General features: G+C 43.6%; 1 protein-coding gene across 5 annotated transcripts in view; it reads right to left on the bottom strand.

The window, feature by feature from the left end:
- Nucleotides 1-23,985, bottom strand: part of LOC137258975 (solute carrier family 35 member C2-like) — a 54,390-nt gene that overhangs the window by 13,539 nt on the left and 16,866 nt on the right. For all 5 annotated transcript variants that reach the window (XR_010954680.1, XR_010954681.1, XM_067796670.1 and 2 more), the window contains exons 2-3: nucleotides 3,443-3,638; nucleotides 156-309 (exon numbers count right to left, since the gene is read on the bottom strand). Coding sequence is in view for 3 of the 5 variants with exons in the window: in XM_067796670.1 (XP_067652771.1) it covers nucleotides 156-309; nucleotides 3,443-3,638 (350 nt within the window). In the remaining 2 variants the exon portion in view is untranslated. The remainder of the gene's footprint in view (nucleotides 1-155; nucleotides 310-3,442; nucleotides 3,639-23,985) is intronic.

The raw sequence follows: 23,985 nt of genomic DNA, 5'->3' as shown, positions 1-23,985 counted from the left end.
AGTTACCCACCCGTAGTACACTCACCAGTGGAAGCTATCTCATTGACATAGCTAGTCCAGAACAGAGTTACCCACCCCTAGCACACTAACCAGTGGGAGCTATCTGCATGACATAGTCAGTCCAGGACAGAGTTACCAACCATTTACACACTCACCAGGGGGAGCTATCTTTCTGACATAGACAGTCCAGGACAGAGTTACCCGCTCCTCCTTGCTTCGACACTCCAAGATGCTGCGAATCACACCTGCACTCATGAACTTGAACACCAGGTGAGTCATCGTAAAGGTCAGCGGCGGAAAGTGTAATGCCTGAGAATGACAAACATGCAAGTTGTGAAAATGAATATTAGTCAAAGCCATCTAACTAAAGTGTCTCTCCACACTAACTAACAAACGGAAACTCTCCAGACTAACAAAGCATTCACACTGTTCTGTGAAATTCGAAAACAAACAGAACAGCAAACAAAAAATGCTTCTGTTTTCCATGAGTGAAAAACGTAAACTACCACTTTGAATGAAAAATCCTCCACTGGCAATGAAATCTTTCATGTGTAGGAAATTCAACTTCTGAACAAATCATGTAGCATTTCTATGAATACAATATTTAGACAACATCTCCTCAACAATAATAATGGTCATATATTATGTGCCTATATCCACACATAAGTGCCTACACTAGGTACTACAATAAAATCAGAAGATAACATACAAAATACGTAAAATTGTTCTTGAAGAGTAAGTAATGAGTGTTCCAGTAAAGATGAGGTCCCATGTGAGATTTGAAAGTTTGATGTTTATAGGTAGAGAATACCTGAGACTCAGAGTTGCAGGTACAGTCCATTTGATTTCATTTTAGATCAATGCAATGTTGACATAAACAGCCTCTGATTTTTAAACCAAATCAAATTTGACACAGTCATATGAAATTGACAGACCAACTCTGATGATCTGTCTCTTAATTTGGGACAAATGAATAAAAATGTTGCTTTACAAACGATCATTATTTTGTTATCATGTTTCGCTTCTTTATACGAGCAAGGACCACATGCTGGTAGAACAGCAAACCAAACTAGCCATGCACGGAAGACCAAGTGTTCATGTCATACCAGGCTAGCTGTCAGACCTTGCTATCTAGAACTGACAGGTATAAGGTTATACCAGGCTAGCTGTAAGACCTTGCTATCTAGAACTGACAGGTCCAAGGTTATACCAGGCTAGCCGTAAGACCATATTATCTAGAATTGTCGGGTCTCAGGTTATACAAGGCTAGCTGTAAGATCATATTATCTAGAACTGACAGGTCTAAGGTTACACAAGGTTAGCCGTAAGACCATATTATCCAGAATTGACAGGTCAAGGTTATACAAGGCTAGCTGTAAGTCCATGTTTTCTAGAATTGGCAGATCAAGTTTACACCAGGCTAGCTGTAAGACCATCTGATCTAGAACTGACAGGTCTAAGGTTACACAAGGTTAGCCGTAAGACCATATTATCCAGAACTGACAGGTCAAGGTTACACAAGGTTAGCCGTAAGACCCTATTATCCAGAATTGACAGGTCAAGGTTACACAAGGTTAGCCGTAAGACCATATTATCCAGAATTGACAGGTCAAGGTTACACAAGGTTAGCCGTAAGACCATATTATCCAGAATTGACAGGTCAAGGTTATACCAGGCTAGCTGTAAGACCATGTTATCTAGAATTGACAGGTCTAGGTTATACAAGGCTAGCTGTAAGACCATACTGTCTGGAAATGACAGGTCTAAGGTTATACAAGGCTAGCTGTAAGACCATACTGTCTGGAAATGACAGGTCTAAGGTCATACAAGGATAGCTGTAAGACCATACTGTCTGGAAATGACAGGTCTAAGGTTATACAAGGCTAGCTGTAAGACCATACTGTCTGGAAATGACAGGTCTAAGGTCATACAAGGCTAGCTGTAAGACCATGTTATCCAGAACTGACAGGTCTAGGTTATACAAGGCTAGCTGTAAGACCATACTGTCTGGAAATGACAGGTCTAAGGTTATACAAGGCTAGCTGTAAGACCATACTGTCTGGAAATGACAGGTCTAAGGTCATACAAGGCTAGCTGTAAGACCATGTTATCCAGAACTGACAGGTCTAGGTTATACAAGGCTAGCTGTAAGACCATACTGTCTGGAAATGACAGGTCTAAGGTTATACAAGGCTAGCTGTAAGACCATGTTATCCAGAACTGACAGGTCTAGGTTATACAAGGCTAGCTGTAAGACCATACTGTCTGGAAATGACAGGTCTAAGGTTATACAAGGCTAGCTGTAAGACCATGTTATCCAGAACTGACAGGTCTAAGGTTATGCAAAGCAAGCTGTAAGACCATGTTATCCAGAACTGACAGGTCTAGGTTATACAAGGCTAGCTGTAAGACCACACTGTCTGGAAATGACAGGTCTAAGGTTATACAAGGCTAGCTGTAAGACCATGTTATCCAGAACTGACAGGTCTAAGGTTATACAAAGCAAGCTGTAAGACCATATTATCCAGAAATGACAGGTCTAAGGTTATACAAGGCTAGCTGTAAGACCATGTTATCCAGAATTGACAGGTCTAGGTTATACAAGGCTAGCTGTAAGACCATGTTATCCAGAACTGACAGGTCTAGGTTATACAAGGCTAGCTGTAAGACCATACTGTCTGGAAATGACAGGTCTAAGGTTATACAAGGCTAGCTGTAAGACCATGTTATCCAGAACTGACAGGTCTAGGTTATACAAAGCAAGCTGTAAGACCATACTGTCTGGAAATGACAAGTCTAAGGTTATACAAGGCTAGCCGTAAGTCCATGTTTTCTAGAACTGACAGGTCAAGGTAATACAAGGCTAGCTGTAAGACCATGTTCTCTAGAACTAAAATGTCCAATCAATACCAGGCTAGCTGTAAGACCATGTTCTCTAGAACTAAAATGTCCAATCAATACCAGGCTAGCTGTAAGACCATGCTATCTAGAATTGACAGGTCTAAGGTAATACAAGGCTAGCTGTAGGACCATATTATCTAGAACTGACAGGTTTAAGGTTATACCAGACTGGCTGTAAGACCTTGTTATCTAGATTTGACAAGTCCAGGTAATACCAGGCTAGCTGTAAAATCATGTTATCTAGAATTGACAGACCCTATTGCCTAAAACTGACAGACAATGTTATCTAGGACCAGGTGACCACATTATCTAGAGCTGACAGGTCTAAGGTTACACTAGTAAGACCATATTATCTAGAATTGACGGATCTAAGGTTATACCAGGGTAGCTGTAAGACCGTGTTATCTGGAATTGACAGGTCTAAGGTTATACCAGGGTAGCTGTAAGACCGTGTTATCTGGAACTGACAGACCCTATTGCCTAAAACTGACAGACAATATTATCTAGGACCAGGTGACCACATTATCTAGCACTGACTGACCTTGATGAACTTCTGGTTGTAGAAGGTGAGGCTGATGGAGAAAGTGAAGTAAAAAATGACAAGGCCGAGAGTCTTGATGGCCGATGCCAGATAGCTTGCTGAGCACATGGACTTCTTGACCAATTCGGCTTTAGGTTTGGCCACATCCAGCACACGGAGCTTTGGCAGTTTCCCCATCCCCTCCACCTTGAAAGTCCTGTAACCATGGTAACATATATTTGTTCACATAAATATTTGTCACAGATCACCAATTCATCAAAGTGATGTTAATCTACCATTTTATGCATTATGTGTTTTTAATTGTTGTCAGTATACATATGTTCCTTGTCATTTTAAGGGTTGTCTGCATTTGACCTGATGCACTTTTTCTGTTTCAGCCACTCAGCATCACATGTATGATCTACCTTGCACTGTCTGCCAGAAGCAGCTTGTAGCTAATAACACCAAATAGTGTAAACTGATGCAGTTACACAATAACTGTTTTCTAAGCACAACACAAAACCCAGATGTATTATGTACAAATTACAAATTATATAGAATGAATTTGTTAACAGCTTTCAGCCATGGGAACCCTGCCAATTAATACTTATCAGACATGTACACAAAGTCTGCAGTTTAGACTAGCAGTTGTCTAACTTTCATTTTTGTGGAAGTCACTGTGGCTGAGGGAGTTAGGCGGCTGAGTTTGTGTGTTGGCAATTAGGTGCCTCACTATAAGGGTGTGGGTTCAAATCCTGGATCTTCAACCAATTGTTTTTACAAATAAATTATCACTGTAATCATCTGTATAATCAACTGCAGATGCCATATCAAACACGAATGTTCTGTCTTTCCCGCCTTGTAGTGTATGTAAGCAACTGCATGACCTATTATCCTCTTCATTACAATATTGGCACCATAACATTGTAAGGTTAAATTTGACTGGCTGACAAATTTGACAGCAGTTTTCTGATTTGATAACAGTCACATACTTACAAAATGGCTGATGATCAAGTTTCGGTTTACGAAGAGGCAAGATGACTTCCTTGATTTCATAAATTATACAGTATAGTTTAGATTTTAAATGTCACAAGATAAGCCGTTGGTAACCCATTTTTCAGATAGATAAATAATGTTATGACTACTGCATGGTGAATTGAGTAGATGGTGAGTGTGCACACACACGCGTAACAAAGCCTTTTCATTGGCTTCTGGTTCATCTGCTGATATGTTTAGCCAGCTCTTTGTTTATGGCTTGCAAAGCCCCATAGGTGTTAATTTCAATTGCATGTGGTCAGTGATTGAAGTTGTGTACTGTATATTGTCATTAGCAGACAGGCATACAGACATATAGGTGTCAATAAACCAGACATTGAGTTTTCTCTTTCACAGTGTCTGCTTATCACAATCAACATTTTAATGTAACAAGTAGATTATTTACTTGTTTGTGTACACAACCAAGATTAGACTACTGCTCACGACCTCAGACTCAGGTCTTGCATACTGTTTCAAGCTCCGCGAACCTATTCACTGCAGATGCGTTATGAGCGCAGTGCAGCAAAGATGTTGAAACCACTTTCTCCCCTAGCGGTGGTAGAATATTAGTGAACCGTTTGAACTCTGATTTCAAGGGCTATTTTTCATCATGTTTTTTTTCAACCTTACAGGTTGAATTGGCATTTTTGATCATTTGTTTCTGTAAGTGCATACTGAAAGGTGTCAGAATCTGCAAAGTTGTGTTTTACATTGCATGAATAATGAATAATTTGTAGTGTGAAATCTGTTGAAACAAAGGACTGCAAAACAACTAGGTTATCACAGACAGTTAAGACTAGCATGTAAGCATTAAAACAATTATTACAATACAGGATAATACAATGTAGGTCACCAACAACCAAAGGAAAATCACCACACAAGGAACCATGGGGACTTATAGTGTTTTAGCTACCTGCATGCACCCTAGCTGGATTAGTAGTATATACAATGACAGTTCTGGACCACTTTCAAGAAATGTCTCTACAAAGCCTTATTTACTAAATAAGGCTTTGGTTGGGTCATTAGCTCTTGCTACTATTATCCCTACTACTTAACGTGTGTTGGAGGTAACACTGTGCCGTACGGTACGATCAATAATTCTTCTCTTACAAACCCCCTACCCGGCCCATCCCTCAAGTAGTACAAGTTAGGTTCGTCGGCTTTCATATCCACTTTATCTATGTTGTAAGTTTTGACTGACCATATAGGATCGGTGGCTCGCTTACGGCTATCACCCTCGTGTTCCCCAGGCTGGTATAGATACCTCACTAGGGCCCTATCTGGTATCTGTTTCTCCTTCCCACGCAATGGAGCGGCCGACTCTGCAACTATTGATTTTAGTTTGATAGCGTCTGCCGGTTTCTTGCCGGTGAGACGGGTGACTTCATGGTTGATTGCCGACACCACCTTGGGTAACCTTGTGACCCATTCAGTAGATCGTTTTCCAGGGGTGGCCATCTCCCTAGCATACTGATGGCCGAACAAGCGCTCAGCCAAAGTCCTATTAAATCTCTCAACTATGGCTTGGCTGCGATGGGCTCCGGCCGTGCCACGCCTGACCTTTGTATCGTGTTTGGCTAGCAGTTGTGACACGGCACCCATGAACTCCCGTCCGGGGTCAACTTGCAGCTCTGTTGGCCACGTCAGCGGGCTGCGTTTGTATATGCGTTCGAATCCTCTGGCTACCTGGGCCGAATCTTTCGTGGTCAAGGGTTCGGTTTCCTTGTAACGACTGGCTACGTCCACTACGGTTAAGGCATACTTGTACCTCTTGTCGTGGGGTAGGAACAGTAGGTCTGCCTGGTGAACGCTATTAGGTATGTTAATACCGAACCTCCTTCTAGGCACGTAGCGTGGTGCCGGCAAATAGATCTGCCACAGGGCTTGTTTTTCAAGCCACGCTTTGGCTTCCTCCGGGGGTACTCGCGCTATTTTAGCTAGCTTATCTACTGCGCTAACTCCTTTCCAGTACCCACGCGGGCTGTAGTAAATAGCCTCAAATTTTTTCATGTCCATACGCGTATGTGTTTATCCCATCAATAGCTATCCAACGTTTCGTGTCCATAGGCGACAGGGACGTCTTGTTTATAGTCAGTCCGTATATCTTATGTCCATCACTTCTAAGTGTGTTCATTTTATGTCTAAAGGTACGGGTCTTGAACAGGGCTTCCTTGAATCTGGCGTGTTTGTTGTGTTGTTTCACCACATACTTCTTAACCCCCTTAGCCTTCCGGATCTCACTATTGTCGGCTTTCAGTATGGAGTACATCTTAGGTCTCAAACCTATGTACTCGGCTATGGGCGTGCCAGCACACTCGTCCTTCATCTTACCTAGGACCTTTTTATTTACCGTACTGTGTATGGCATGGGTCTTAGGGTAGTCGCTGGTGTCGTATAAATCGAGGTGTTTTTTCATGTCCTCGTACACGTCCTCGGTTCGAATCTCCATCAGCAGGGAATCCGTGTCAGTGTACAGCACTTCACACCTGTCACCGTACTGTTTCTTGAGCTCGTTGTAGTAAAAGTCGTACATCAGGTGTTTGGATAAATCGAGGATGCTCATCCCCACGTAAACAGGCCGGTTGAATTTTATGTGGCTTTTCTTCATGTGTAGGGCAACCAGGTTGTCTGTGAATATCTTACTACGGTTGAATGCCGGACTGGCTATCAATCTCCTGAGCTTGTCTTCCTCACTCGACCGAACCAGCTTCACGGTCACGCGTTTCCTCAGGTTCTCCATAGTCTTACCAAACACCGAGTTGTTCATGAGCTTGTAGAGATTTTTCTCAAAATCACTGGTGGCTTTTTTTCGTAGGTCTGTGTTCATTCTGATGTAGGGCTCCATCCATGGGCTCTGGTCGAACATGAGCACCCTGTGTATTTTGGTCAGCCTCATACCCAACGACAGGTACAGCTGTAGGTTGCGATAGTGAACGATGTACTTGGTCTTATTCATTAAGTTAGGCACGAGTTTTTCAACGTCTGTCACACGCCCACCTAACAAGTTATGTTGGTACTCAGACATCCAGTCTGGGTTAACTCTCATACGTTCGGGGGCCAGGGGGTAGCTGTTGTGTGATGTGTGTAATTCCTTGGTATACTCTAAGTCAACCTCGAGGATATAACCTTTGTTCGAATCTGGTGCAACCCCCATAACATCAACGTGGGGTACCCATTCGAATCCCCCTGTAGGTAGATACTGGCTCATGGCCCAGCCGTACAGGTTGTTTGCGTCGAGGTAGAGAATGTGATTGGTTGGCTTGTTAGGATTGTAACCTTTCACGTATTGATTATTTGCTTTAGCGTATCGTTTGGATGCCATGGAAATCCCACCTCGCAAGCCTTTCTCAATGAATAGGTGCATGTCGTAATCTGTGAGCAATTCCAAATTAACTCCGGTCTTTTTAAGCAAGGCGTCCCACGACAGACCTGGGCTGGTGTAATACCATGCGGGGTCGAGTTTATACTGCTTGAAACACGTCCGCCTAAACGTTTCAAACACGTCGGCTAACAGCAGTACATCTGTCCTCAAGTACAGGTCGTGATAATCACCCAGGTTCTTACAACCCAGTTTATTCCATACGTTAGTCGCGTGCGAGTAATCATCTCGTGAGACGGACGCCTCATTCAGCTTGCTATAAAAGCAGTCAATAGGGGGTAGTCTGGTCTCGGTGAACTTGGCCCAACTATCCATGTACTCATAGGGGTACACACCCTTCCTCATAAGCAGGGGTCTAGTCTCGGCGTCTGTGTATCGATCGGTGATAGGGAAGGTATTGTTGGCCTTGACCAGACTGTCGAGTGACGACAGGAGGAACTGAAACGAGTCAATGAACCTAAGTCCGTTTAAGCTGAAGGAGATGTATCTCTCCATGTTGTTGGGGATGCACGTTATATTACCATCGATTTTCGCGATGGCCTGCATGATCAAGTGTGAGTCGTACCCTCTCAAGTTGTGAAAGACAACGGGGATGTTTATTGTCTTAGGGTTGATTTTAAGCTTGAGGTTGCACGCGCTGTGAGCGGCGCCTCTATACTTACCAGTTATGTGGCAGTGATCTCTCACCGAATCACCGTTAAGTGGTGAGTCACACACGTGACATTTAGTGCTACGCTTGTGAGCTAGCTTGTCGACTCGGGTCAGACGCATGGGAGCGATTTTATACAATGCATTCCTAATAATTTTTTCTTCCTCCTGCAAACACTTTAGAAACCTTTCAGCCGCGTCAGGCCCCCTATACACTACCGGAGCTTTCGTTTCCCCGTCACAACGGACGACAATGTATCCAAACGAACAGGCTTTATGCTCTTGTGTCTTGTGGGTTAAGCTACCACTGGGGGAATCCCCACCCACAACCAAGGCTTCGAAGTCGGCGTATATGATATAAGGCACAGACATTTGGTTCTTGTGGTTACTGAATTTTAGGATATTATCACCTTCCTTAGGCATGTCGACTCGTATGGCCGTCTGCCCCACACCTTGACAATCATCCCGGTGGGATTCTAATAAATCAGCTCGACTGAAACCGTGTAGGCATCGTACACAAAAGTGTTTTTCCCCATCGTGTTTCGACTGGTCGTGCAACAACCGGCTAAGATGTTTTATCCACGTGTAGTGATACTTTTCACCTCGTTGGATCATGAATATATTGATAACTTGGCGATCCTTCACCGGGCTGACCCTGTGTACTATTGTTGTGTTACCTTCGTGCCCAAAGACATTTATAGCCAGATTATTCTGTTTTTCTACTTTAGTGATCTGGGATATGGGGGTGGGTTCATCTATACCATCCCAGTTGAGCCCATCGTCTTGGGGATAGCTAGAAAGCCTATCTGAATGAGTGCCAGCTGGAAATAAGGCTGACCTGATAGCTAACCTCAGGCAATCGTTTCCTCTATTCTTAACGTTTACTATGGCATGTTTGTTCCTATAGTAGGGAGGCAAGGCTAGGTATGACCCGCCTCTGAACGGCACGTAGTTAGCTATGTCTAGATAGACATTATCGATGTTATCTACAGCCCACCCGGACCCCAAGTGTGTGTAGCGTTCTAGGTATTCTCGTATCTGCTGAAAACTGGTATCGATTGATGTATCAATGGTCTCTGTATGTGTGACGACCTCTTGTTGACCTCGGAAGTAAGGCTGAACATATTCAGTGGTACTCCCAACCTGCTTATCGAGCGACATTTTCACTGTGATCTGAAACTTGATACTTCCTAGGTTATTTAGTTCCTGGTTGACCTTATCAGCTATCAGAGGCTTGATATCTGTAATGTCTATGTTTCTATCAACGTGCATGCGCCAACCTCTCAAATAGTTGCCTACAGCGCGCTCAGTGCGCACGAACTGCAGGTCAATAGCTCTATTCTGTCGTAATAATTCTAAAAGTTGTGGTTTTCTCATACGGGAATACCCGCCTAAACCCAAATCGTGTGCCTCGGCTTTCAGTTGTTTTACTGTGGGACGTGCTACGGGGGCATGTGATAACAATGCGGTTAACCCGGCTCTCCCCAGGTTTGAATAACCCGTGTATCCAAGCTGTTTTGCTTGAGCTTTTAATTGTTTTACTGAAGGAGGGGCTTCTAAACCTAGTAATCTCAACAATGCTGACTTCCGCATTCGAGAATACCCGATCACACCTCTCTGTTTTGCGACCCGCTTGAGCTCGCGTACAGTAGTCATAGTGTTTACACCTAAGAGAACCAATGTCTAATTGGTTCACAGTAAAGGGAGGTAACCCTTAAGTGGCTGTTTCACGCACTGGAGTCTATCTTGAGCAGTCGCCTACGTTCTTTTATGTAGCCTTTTTTATTCTCGTAGATGAGTTGATGTCTGACTACGTTCGCTCCGTGAGCTTTACATAGACAGTAATGTCCTTTAACCCCGATACCACACACAGAACACGTGTAGTTAGGACTTCCCATATGGAAACAACAGAACCCCTGATTCCTGCATTTCCTACCACAGGCCTCGGTCTTCCCCATAAGTGTGTATTCGCATCGGTATGGAGCGGGTCTCATGTTTACTTATATAGGTATTTTAATTTAATTGCTTCGCAACCAACGCAGTAGCTGCTATACCCAACACTATGAAGCCCAGTTCACGATTCATTTGTCCCTTGGATGGTGTGTAGTACTGAGCGAGTGTGGGGTTATTGAGCGGTTCCAATTGTTTACCAGTTAGTAGGTAGTATTCTTTCATTGCTTCATCGACATCGTTGAATGTTTGAACGGCATGGTTTTCACGCTGGAGTTGTTCGTTAATAAAATCGATCCTCTGGAGACGTTTTTTAGCGTACTCGGCCTGTGCTCTTTGTAATTTCTCAGTAGCGAGATCGTGCCGCTTCCTTTCTTCCTGTATTTCAGCCGCGTGATCATCTCGTAGTTTCGAGAAGAGGAAATTACTCCCGGAAAATGCCAGGGCATTCACTAACGCCCCACCGACCATCATAGCTATCATGGCCATCCCTATATTTATTTCATTATATTATCAGGTATTATTCCTTGTTTTACTAGGATGTCTTTTGTGGCCATCGCCATACCAAGGTTCATTATGAGCATACCCATATCCTGCAGGTTGAAATCTAGCTTGATAGTTGGTTGTTTAAGCACCATTTTAGTCAACCGAGCGTACCCTACAGCTAGACTGGCGACCACTGTGGCGTGGTATGCGTCGTTGACGAACGTTTTCCCCTCAGACATTATGTATATGATATAAAATATTAAAATTATAACATGATATGCGGGTCTACCGTGGGGGTGGGGGGCTCACTGTTGGGTGATGGCTCACTGTGGGAGGGTACCCCCACGTATAACCACGAGATAGCCAAGGCAACAGTTACACCTACAGCCAACAACAGTCGGGTTGGGTTGGCCACTTTATGTTGGTTACACCACCGTTTTTTACCGGCAGCTACTCTCTTAGGATTCTTCTGCCTGGTTACTGTTGGGGGTACCCCCACTGAAGGGGTCTCCTCCATCACTGTTGGGGGTGGGGTCTCCTCCATCACTGTTGGGGGTACCTCCACTGGGGTTTCCTGTGCAGCATCCATCTATACTATTATTATTATTCTTTCTCTCAAATTGACAATGCTTTGCCGTGATAATCGCCGCCGTCACTGGAGCCAACAACATACCATATTTGTGGTACAGCCCGCAGCTGATAGAGCTCACGGCGTGTTCGATAAAAGGGTCTTTCTCGAGGTCCTCCCACAGGTAAAGTCGGCGCTCTGGTGGAATGGGAAGGAAGTGTGATACAATACCGGTGTATATCTGGGTCATAGCCGATCCTATTGTCTTTGTCATTTCTGCTCCGAGCCGGGACTCGTATCTAGCGTACAGCTTATCGATTTCTTCGGCTGACATTTTGTGAATTTTATCCGGGGTGTAGTCTCCAAAGTAATGTTTGGCTTTGCCGCCAACACCCAATGCCACCAGTTTCTCTCGCTTGTCATCAGTGGGGCCTGCCGGCGGCGTGGGGGAGACCCCCAACTGTTCGAGTAATTCCTCACACTCCATCTTATAATATAACAAGTAAGACTTAGTTTTAACTATATAATACCCGATGCAGACAAAACACAGAGAAATGAAGGTTAAGTTGCACACGACAAACACTTCAAATATCATAGCTATGCTTAGCATTTGCTTAGCTTTGCTTAGCTTTGCTTAGCTTTGCTTAGCTTTGCTTAGCATACTATATATGCTACTGGTTGGTCGGTCTTGAGCACGAGCTTAGTGCGTTTAGTTTCAGCGAGCTGTTTCTTCACCCGTTCCCGTTCTAATTTGCTCATCACATCGTTCTCTCTCAAACACTCCTCGAACGAATCCCTGTCCTTGCAGTGAAATAAGGCCACCCATCGCGTCTGCTCCCTGAGGTCTTTCAACACCGAGTTGAACTTCTGCGTTAGCACCCAGACGCTGTGATTTGCATGCCGGCCGGAGAAGGCCAGGTACGATAGCATGTCTCTCTTTTTTGTTATCTCGCGATTAGCGCTGCAGTCGTCCAGTATGAACAGCGTCGGTTCCCCTTTAAATTTCTCGTGAAGAGCTTTCAACCAGTCCTGCAGGCGTGTTCCAGGGTCGATTTTGTGTACGTCCGGGTCCGTCATCACCCAAGGTCGCGCGTACGTTTTATTCATGCTCAGAGTAGGGCACATGATAACGATGTTATCGAACACATCCTTGTAGTAACCCTCCAACATATCCAACACGAAAACGGTCTTCCCACAGCCAGTCTGCCCGCACACTATGGCGCAGTGTGGGTCAGTGGGGAGTGGGGGGTACCCCCCATCAGTAGATGGCTTGCACGAATCTCCCATTGTCTATATTAAGTTGCGCGTCCATAATAACGTACAGATATAATTTCAACTTACCAGCGGGTTGAGCCTTCTTAGTAATCTGGATGGTTATCCCTTCGCTGCCGTTATCTATACGGCGCTCGCTACCGTGCAGTTTATCATCATCCGTGGATCGCATGTCCAACCATAGGGCGTACTTGGTGGTCAGGTATTCACCGATCTGCACGGAGCCGAGGTCCAGGTCCTTTGTTATATAATCCCCCACTGGTAGCTTTTTTATCTCATCCCACTGCTGGTGTGGTCTCATACCATGACTGAACAGCTGGTTGGGCACGCCCTCGATGGTCACTTCCACCTTTTCAATCTCGGGGTTGAAAAACTTCTCGCTGTCCCTTCGGAATGGCTCGTAATCCTCCACGGGGACGACCAGGATACCTTTCATCGATCGCGCCGGCACGTTCAGGTTGATATTCCACACAGTGTCGCTCTTATCTCGCACGACTGATCTATGCCTCAGTACGCGATCGTACAGGATAGCCATCTTCCCAGAGTACTGGCTTCGAACCTGCCTGGCCAGCTCCGGGCTAGTGACCATGTCGAACTCCAGAGAGATGTTGTCTATGGTATAACTGGCCTCATCACCGTTCGGCGTACGCACTACTTTGCTATAGTCGTTAAACGTGAGCTCGTATTCGAGCCTATCACCCAGCGCGGCCTGGTAAAACGGCGCGTGTCCCGTGAGCAGCTCGAAGTCTAGCGGCACGCAGAATCGATTTCCGTATGCTCGAGCGATGGCCTTTTCACCGTCCGATAGCTTGTCTAGCTGGTCTGGCGTGAAGACATACCCTATGCGCGCCCGGGTTGATTTGCTGATACCCTGGTACACATCATTGACTCGTTCTCCCTCGCTTTTCCAGAGATCCCCGTAGCAGTGAAACACGTCGCTGTCGTCGATACTCAGCACCTCGTTACCGCTGATCTTGACGGTCGTTTTCTTGATGATAGCTCGACCCACGTTCCGCACTAGCTCGCGTTTGTCGTTGTCGGAGGTCAACGTGATATTGAACGCCAGTCGAACAGTGCCTGGTACAATGAGGTCATTCTCACCAAGGTTTGGAAATCTAACCAGCAGAGTTTGATTCTGGTCTATCTTGCTGGGATTGTTGGTGATGGTCACCGACTGTCGCACGGCTCTGGCTCCTAATGGCTCTCTCAATCTTCTGAAAGGATCTAATTTTCTGCCGTACATTGTTATATATAAATAAAATATATTTAAATACTAATGGATGAAGACATAGATATGACGGAGATGCCGGGCGCTAGTGCCCAGGCATCTGATGAGCAGGAGACCTCATTTACTAGTTCACCATTGAACCAAGAACTTTTGGCAACAACGGTAGATGATTATTACGAAAGTTTAAGAAGTGATAAATACTACGTTGATCCACAGGGCCGATACCTTGATAATTTTTTTATTGATACAAAGGGTGTTCTACGCCTTAAGTCTAACCCAGAGGTTGACCTCGTTAACAAGCGCAATAAAAAACCACTGGCCTTGTCAACTCTAGCCAGACGCCATGGTGTCGAATTTATCCGTGAACATCTAAACATGCATGATTACGTTGGTGCAATACCTAAGGCCGTTGTTGAAGATCTGCAAGCTACCAGATCCCACCTCACCACTAGAGATGAAATGACACCACAGCGTGCTACAGAAGCCTCGGACAGCATAGAAAAACTGTTGAGCACCTACTGGGACAAACCGTTACCGGGGTTTGACTTTCCGGTAAGGGAACTGCGCGGCTTAGACGAAGCCGTGAAACGCGTGCGTGGAGAACTCGTGAACAACATGGGGAAACTGAACGAAATCGACGAGCACATCGCTAAGGAAAAAACCAAACACAACGAAACTGAAAACGATGATATGAAGCGTCGTATCAATGAACGACTACGTGATTTAGAAGACGAGAGACGTACACGATTGGAATCCGCTTCCTCGAATCGTGAACAGCTTCGATCCCAGATCAGTCGCATTCGGGAAACAATCGATAGAATACTGAACGAGGATACAACTTTAGCCAACAGGATTCGGATATTGTTCCGGGAGCAAGGGATCACCATCGCCAGCATTCTGACTGCATTGGGTTTCATCATATCAACCCTGGTGGTGTCACTGGTGGGAGGAACCCCCACACCCCCCACACCCCCCACACCTGGCGGCGGGGGAACTCCCACAGGCGGTGGGGTTAAAGACTGGATAAAAAAACTCGGGGAAGGCCTAGCTAAACTAGCTGGTAAAGCCGCCGAAGCCCTTCCCGGCATCCTGGGTAGCATCGTCTCGTGGTTGTTGGGCGCTCTGGCTAAAACTGCCATGTGGCTCAGTCAAAACATGTGGGCAGTCATCGTCGCCGTGGCGGGTCTGGTGTACGTAGCGGCTAAGAAATCTTTAACCAAATAAGTCCCAAAGTTACCCCACCAACCACTAGGGCTGTTTTATTATCAATATGCTGCTGATAGGAGGCCTGAATATGGGGGGCCACCTCCTGTGGTGTTGGTTGAACTTTAGGCTCCGGGGGCGGCGCAACTATACCCGTTTCACGTGGTGGGATGTGTGGGATATAGGGGGCGTTAATATCGGGGTTGATACCCAACTTTTGACCCGCCGTGGCTATGACTATTTTGTTGTTATAACCCACCACTTTTTTTACTCTCAGTTGCATATCACTCGGAGCCATGTACAGACCCACGCCGAACACGTAGTTGACTTTCGATCTGGCGTATTCTAACACGTTTTGGTAACGGTCTATAGCCCGCGGGATATCAACTGGAGCATTGATAGCATCATCAACGTTGGCAACGAACTGTGTCTGAGCGTCGTAAGCAGTTCCCTTACCTAGGATGTTGGAACGCGTCATCGACTGCGCACCCAACAGCGCCCACACGTACGTTCGAATCGAGTCGTTCAAGCGTATTGTACCAGCACGAGTGAATTCTTTCGATGTTTTTGAGATCATTTTAGTCCAGGCTGTGGCTGCATCAGGATTGGTTTGCTTTATACAGCTGACATGGATCTGTTCATTCGTTGTGGGGCCTGTAAATGTATGACGGTTTGGGTTGTATGAACCATCTTTAGAACCGGCCTGATATGTTCCGGACCTGTAGAAGTACACGAGAACTATACCGAGACCATGGTTCACACCAGGAAGGCGAAAGTCTTTATTTGTTGGAATCTCAAACTCCCCACAAACACGTTCATAAGCGCGTTTATCATAGGGGTTATTCGTCATACTCCACGCTTTATCTTGGGGAAGAGGAGCACTTATTTCCTTCAATATTCGTCTCGTTTGATAATAAATATGAAACAAAATAACCGCCTTACTCAGTTCGTCTATACCGTAGTCTGGTGTCACACCCGACCCTGTCGTCGCACACCAGACAGCAAAGTTGAGTTGGTTCTGCCAAAACTGCATTGGGTTTTGATTCCAGTTTACCACCGCCTGATTGTTATTAACGGACACGATATAGTTTTCAAAGATATCAATAAAGGTTGTTTTAAACCCCGTACCATCTGCATTCACCACGATTTTCAAGTGTGCTAAATCCATATTATAATATATAATTCATATATTATAATATGTACATAACACTTCCAGGAATAACGAGCGGTGAGGCCGTTCAGCTGACGCAAGCGATCGATAACACGTCAGGTCAACTCGAAGTCGCACTCTGCGATATCACCTACCTACCGCAATGGACTAACATCAACGCCAGCAACAATAAGCTGTTCGTCAGTGGAACTCGCAGCCAGATAACTGACGGCTACTACAGCGTGTGCTCTCTAAACGACGAGGTCTTCAAACCCCTGGGAGCCGAACTCAAGATGAACGACTCAAACGGTACAGTGGTGTTAATCAACAACGGAAGAAACCCCTTGAGGCTCGGCCGACCATTAGCGAGGATACTCGGTATGTCTCCTGACGAGATAAAACCAACAACAACCGTCACAGGCACGAAGTTACCCGACCTAGTACCGTACCGAGAGCTGTACATTCATCTCGGTCAGATGAGCACAACGTACAACATTCAAGGAGGTCACCCTTCCACTATACTGAGAGCAGTGCCGGTGAAAACTGAGAAATACAACGACGGTAGAACCGAGTCGCTTTCACCACGACAGTATAAGAGATTAATCCAGGGAAACATACCTGAGCTGACAATATCGGTGTTAGATATAAATCATAATCCTGTAAATATAGGATACCTCAGCTTAACGCTTCATGTAAAATGACCAGCGCACAAGGGCCCGGAGTGAAAAAATGCGTCAATATCGGGATCTCCGACCTTGGAGACACGCGCGGTTTCGACGCTCCCGGAGTAGATGGTAAATCGTACGCCTTGCAACTGAAAAACAACATTTACAAACACGTTGAAATCCCCTCCGGTGGAACCCTAAGTGATATAGTAGATACCACAAGAGCAACAGTCAACACTAAGTACGCCCTTGTCAACACCGGTAATAATAATTGGATAATATACCCATCGTTCGGGGGTAAACTGTTCGACTTAGACGATGTTGAGAGCACTACCGTTGCCCGAAACAAGCCATATATACTCGTCTTCACCGAAGATGACAAGTGGGTGTTGTTACCCGATAATGACGACTGGTTTCTCAATATTAGACTCGTCTCTCCCTACGTGTTCACGGATAACAAAGACAAGCACCTAAACAAAGTCGTGAACAATGGAACCCTGCTCGTGGCTTACGTCCCAACTCAGAGACGTAGCGTAGTCGTCAGCCCAGTCAACACTATAGCAGCCCACATGCTATCAAGTAAACCGGCCATACAAAACGTGAAATTGCAGTTGGTGTCTGAATTCGAAGGCGTGGTCACTATACTAGAGAGTCTACCGACAAACTCAACACTGATCATCAAAGTCTACCTAGGGGAACCATCGGGGAATGATGTCGAGATCGTGAAGGGGATCAAACTCGGGTGGGGCAAACAACATCAGTATCAAGTTTGCAATGTTTACGTGCGGGTGGGTTCCAACTCCAACACCAGTCTGCAGGGGGTCAACGTGATCGTGGAAAACAAGATATCACTAACCAATATCTTCCTGCCTGCCAACATACACTTCATGGGTATGAAGTTCACCCCTGAACTATTATCAAAAAACCAGTTGGAAATTATATCGTAAATAGTATAACAATGACCAGTCATCGTCCCAACACTACGCTTAACGACCTAGGAGATACGGAGGGATTCGATCAGCCTGGTGAGGAAGATGAATTATATATCCTGCACTTCAAAGACAACGTGTACAGACGGGTGTCGTTATCAGATTTTAAAGAGCCCAAATGGCTGATCAACTTAACACTCGCCTCACCTTATATCACAATAGACGAAAATGAGTTTATCTCTAAGATTAGGAACAACGGTGTCTGGATCGGGGATTTCATTCCGGAGAGGGGATTCATAGGAACTACTAATACCGAAAAAAATAGGTTAAGGACTGTAGTAAAAAATAAATTAGCATTTATCAAGTATTCTTTTAACATAAGTCTTGATATATACTCCCCTTTCACACTCATCATAGAAGTCTTCTTTACTTTAGACAATGAAAACACCTCAAGAGTACACCAATTTTTACCAGGGGTGTCAATACACTGGTATGAAGAACACCTAGATCAATATTGTCGTATTGTTATACAACAGGATACCCCCGCGGATCCTATAAACCGCTTAATAAGCCTCAGTGGGGTTTTTATTACAACAGGAAATTCTATTAGCCTCTCACCTATTACCCTGAGTAGTAGTCTAGATCTTGTAGACTTCAAATACATTAATAGAGTATTAACTGAAACCCAATTAAAATATCTTTCATAATATATATTATAGGATGGGTCTGTACCCAGTCGTAGAGGAAGTAGCGAAGACGTTGGAAACCGTAGATGGGTTCCGCTTGAGGCAGTTATGTGATGTGAAACGTCAACTAGAACAAGACCGTGACACGCGGAAAGCACTATGTAAGAAGTACAATAGAGCTTTCAATATCGTGGACGGGGCTGACACTACCCTTATGGCAACCAGCATGGGACTAGGGGCGGCAGGTGTTGGGTTGTTGGCTACCATCGTGGCTGCACCTATAGTGCTAGGTATTGAAATAACGGCAGGGGTGGCAGGGTTGGCAGGGTTGGCGCTTAAGTTAGTAACACGCAGACTGCATCGTAAGGCATTGAAACACGACGAGATCAGGGTTCTGGCCGAAGCAAAGCTCAACACAGTGAGTGAGCGTATTTCCACGGCACTCTCTGATAGTAAGATCTCAGAAGAGGAGTTTCGTTCAATCCTCTCTGAACTCACAAAATATAACGGAATGAAACAAGATATTCGGTCCAAGTCTCGTAAGTCTGCTATCAGCGAGGACGAGAAAAAAAAGTACATAGAACAGGGGATACAAAAAGCCCAGCAAGCCTTTATTATGAACACCAAAGAGATCGTAGGCGGTTCACGTTAAACTGTTTCATCGATATAAACATGACATAGGCCCCAACTTTTTATAGTGTGAGGTATCTATACCAGCCTGGGGAACACGAGGGTGATAGCCATAAGCGAGCCACCGATCCTATATGGTCAGTCAAAACTTACAACATAGATAAAGTGGATATGAAAGCCGACGAACCTAACTTGTACTACTTGAGGGATGGGCCGGGTAGGGGGTTTGTAAGAGAAGAATTATTGATCGTACCGTACGGCACAGTGTTACCTCCAACACACGTTAAGTAGTAGGGGTAATAGTAGCAAGAGCTAATGACCCAACCAAAGCCTTATTTAGTAAATAAGGCTTTGTAGAGACATTTCTTGAAAGTGGTCCAGAACTGTCATTGTATATACTACTGGATTTACATCATTCCATCAGACGTTGGTAATTTTTGTACAATTTAACCATACATGAAAAGAAGACATAAACTGCGATTAAAATCACAGACAATAGATAATACTGTGAATGAAATGGGACTTACATACCTTCTAAAGGGGACAGTAAGTTTACAGTACATCAGCATAAGTCACCATGATTTTTATGGAGATGCATACAATGTGAATGACCCCACCTAAAGTTTAGGTACCCCAAAGCGAGCTGAATTCGACGTTCTGGTGATTTCGACGATTGCATTGCTAGCGCTATATCAAGGAAATACGTGCGCGATCAGAGTGCACAAACAGTTTCATCGGTAGGGCAAATACCCAGTTCCTGTCGTGAGACATTTTATTGACAATTGAAATCAAGAAATTAAAGGGGCACTGATGCGGAGCAAATAATGTTTCTCACCAACGGCCTAATTACGAAACCAAGCTGCAAACTGGTCAGCTCTCTCGACGGACGGACAAAGGGACTGGGCTCCGGACCACCTTAGCAGAAGCACTTCACCTAAACAATCGGGATGCCAAATGCCCATCATATGCCATTATTTAAAAATATCCATTGTATACCTAGTCTGATCATAACAAAATATCCCAGCAGTGTAGTTTTTTTTCAGATGCTTGAATGGTATAGTAACTGATCCAATTTGATCCTATTTCTGTGTTTTTTACCTCGATATCAAATCATTTTATGTGAAAATATGACCTCTACAGGCACATAGCAAGCCATTAGTTTCGGTCCAAAAGACTGCAAAGCTTTATATTCAGATAGTTTTGAGTGTTGGCCCAGCTGTGATAGCAAATATCATACGTAAATTTTGGTAGCTATGGTAGCTACCCTGGTTTATTACCTATGGTAATAAAAACACACAGTTGATTTATTTGAATTCGTAAAGTAAAAACAATGACTTTGCCATTGGTAGGGAAATCTGAAAATTATCCTCAAAACAGTTTCAGCCCTTAAGTGTTTTCAGGCTGCATGCGACACAGAGATTACATCTTCCTTGCTGTAACTCGCGCTTGATGGTGTAAACTTACACGTGTTATTTGTCATCATTCTCTTGATGATCATGCAGTTAATGAATTTATAACAGGTGCAATTAGTGGTCACCCCACGCAGGTTACTCAACAGAGGTTCCCATTTGGCATTTCTCCTGTCTGGAGTAAATACTCAACATTATAAATTAAGGTCTGTAATGGCAAATGTATTGTATGTTATGTAATATGTGCATGTAACTGATGCAAGAGGATTTATCAGCTGAGTTACAAAAACAAACATCGATCAAAGGATTAACCGATAACACATTGATTGATTAATTGCTTTTATCTTCTACAGCGGATTTGTCAAAAGGCAGTGTGTGTAGATGTACTAATCTAAATTGACTACACCCTGTCGTAAAGTGCGAGTGTAAAAACAACATCCTCCCTTCAAAGAATTAACCACAATTGCGTTGATTGATTGATTGCTCATTATTGGTTAACTAAATTATGTAGAATGGCTGACATCATACAATTAGTTGCCAGGTGTACTATCGTGTTATTTTTAGACAAATTAGACTGTTGTAAGGAACACGACACAGAGCAGGATTATTTACCAGCTTGGAATATCGTTCTTTTGTGGATATTGATGGATGCATTCCTGAACAAGGTAGTAGCCTGACATTGTTCAGTCTGTTTTACATTCATTATTTGCATTTTGTTTTAATTTATTTGTTGTAGCATTCAGCAGAATCTATATGACAGATGACACACACTAGATTGCGTATGTGTGAAATAGGATCCACATTGGCAGTCTATATAATGTTTAAATGTTACAGTCATGTTAGAAATTTACTATAAGTATAAGCAGACCGTGTGTTCTTGTACAAATATGACAATAAACTAATTAGGGTTATGAGACAAAATATAGAGATGTACATTGGCTTCGTTATTTTTCCATCCTAATAATTTTTTACCATTTCTACTACTGGCAGATGATTAACCTTCAAAGTGTTTTATTTGTTTTCATAATACATTGTAATGAAGTAAAAATGACTTCACCTTAGGTGATCTATCTATAATTAAACTATCAATTGCGCATACGGACTACGCAGCAGAGATCACGAACCAGTCTCGAATTCTGGGATATCAACCAGGTACTCACGGGAAAAAACAATAACAAAAGTTTAAACCAGTCCAAGGAAATTGTTCCGCATCAGTGCCCCTTTAGGTTATGTAAAGAGCAAATAAACAACAATATTATTTACAGTCGATCATTAATACCACTACAGATGCAAAATCAATTGCGTGTATAACAAAAAATAGCGAGCAAAATTCAACAAGATCAGTCGTCTGCTAGTGACAGCTTATGTATGAAACAGAAAGCCACGTGATCAAAACACTCTCTCACAGTGCGGAGGGAAAAGTATGGTTCACCATTGAAAACACACACAAAAATACCTGGATGTGACAAGCGACAGCAGTTTCGCCAATACGATGCTATAAACGCTATTTTTGTTGGAAACACATGATACCTCTTTTGTGAAATAGATGAATATACCTTTATCAGTCAAGGTTAGCAAATCAAAACTTAAAATGATATTAAAGATAAAAATTACGTTTTTGTCTATACCGTTGAAAACCCCTAACACTGGGATACAACTTAAGTGACTCCTCCTGCATGTCGTACTAAATCAGTTACCCCTGCTCCTTCCCTTGATATTTATATACACACACGCGCACACACACACACCACCCGTGAACAAAATGGGTAATCACACCTCACCAACCCTTAAAGGGGCACTGATGCGGAGCGAATAATGTTTCTCGCCAACGGTCTAATTACGAAACCAAACCGCAATTTGGTCAGCGCCCGCTCCTTCGTCCGTGACGGACAAAGGAACTGGGCTCCTGTCCATATTAGCAGAATTTTTTCACCTAAACAGTCAGGGGGCCGGATGCCCATCATATGCCATTTGTTTGAAAATATCCATGGTATTCCTTGTCCGATCGTAACCAAATATACCAGCAGTGTAGTACTTTTAGGATGCTTGGATGGTATAGTTACTGATCCAATTTGATCCTATTTCTGCGTTTTTAACCTCGATATTTAATCATGTTACATCAAAATATAATGTCTACAGGCACGTAGCAAGCCATTTGTTTCAGTACGGAAGATTGCAAAGCTTTATATTTCGGTAGTTTTGAGTGTTGGTTGAGCTGTGATAGCAAATATCATACGTAAATTTTGGTAGCTGTGGTAGCTACAATGGTTTCTTATTTATGATAAGAAAAGCACACAGTTGATTTATTTGAATTCGTAAACAAAAAACGATGACTTTGCCTTTGGTAGAGAAATCTGAAAATTTTCTTACGTAAAAAACCCCTTATTTCACCTATTTACCAAAGTACACAGTAAATGCCTGTGTGTATTCCTTATGTAACGAAATTCCGTTGCTATCCTCAAAACAGTTTCGGGCCATAAGTGTTTTCAGGCTGCATGCGACACAGAGATTACATCTTCCTTGCTGTAACTCGCGCTTGATGGTGTAAATACACGTGCTATTTGTCATCATTCCCTGGATGGTCTATTAATGATTTTTTAACAGGTATAATTAGTAGTAACACCACTTCGGTTACTCAACAAAGGTTCCCATTTGGCATTTCTCCTGTCTGGAGTAAATACTCAACATTATAAATTAAGGTCTGTAATGGCAAATGTATTGTATGTTATGTAACATGTGCATGTAAGTGATGCAAGAGGTTTTATCAGCTGAGTTACAAAAGCAAACATCGATCAAAGGATTAACCGATAACACACTGATTGATTAATTACTTTTATCTTCTAGCGGATTTGTCAAAAGGCAGAGTGTGTAGATGACAACACCCTGTCGTAAAGTGTGAGTGCAAAAACAACATCCTCCCTTCAAAGAATTAACCACCCTTGCGTTGATTGATTGATTGCTCATTATTGGTTAACTAAATTACTTAGAATAGTGGACATCATACAATTAGTTGCCAGGTGTGCTATCTTGGGAGACCAATGAGAGGTTTATCTGGTTTTCACCAACGAAAGACGTGAAACGATGTGTTACTTTTTCGCAAATGAGACAGTTGTAAGACACGCGACACAGAGCAGGATTATTTACCAGTTGCAGATGAATGGAATACGATTTCTTTTATGAGGATATTGATGGATACACTCCTGAACAAGGTAGTAGCCTGACATTGTTGCTATAAAATTAGTCTGTTTTACATTCATTATTTGCATTTTGGTTTAATTTATTTATTGTAGCATTCAGCAGAATCTGTATCACAGAAAACAGACACT

The sequence above is a fragment of the Haliotis asinina genome, chromosome 12, assembly GCF_037392515.1.
Source record: "Haliotis asinina isolate JCU_RB_2024 chromosome 12, JCU_Hal_asi_v2, whole genome shotgun sequence".
NCBI classification, from domain to species: domain Eukaryota; kingdom Metazoa; phylum Mollusca; class Gastropoda; order Lepetellida; family Haliotidae; genus Haliotis; species Haliotis asinina.
This window is presented reverse-complemented; position numbering and strand designations above follow the sequence as displayed.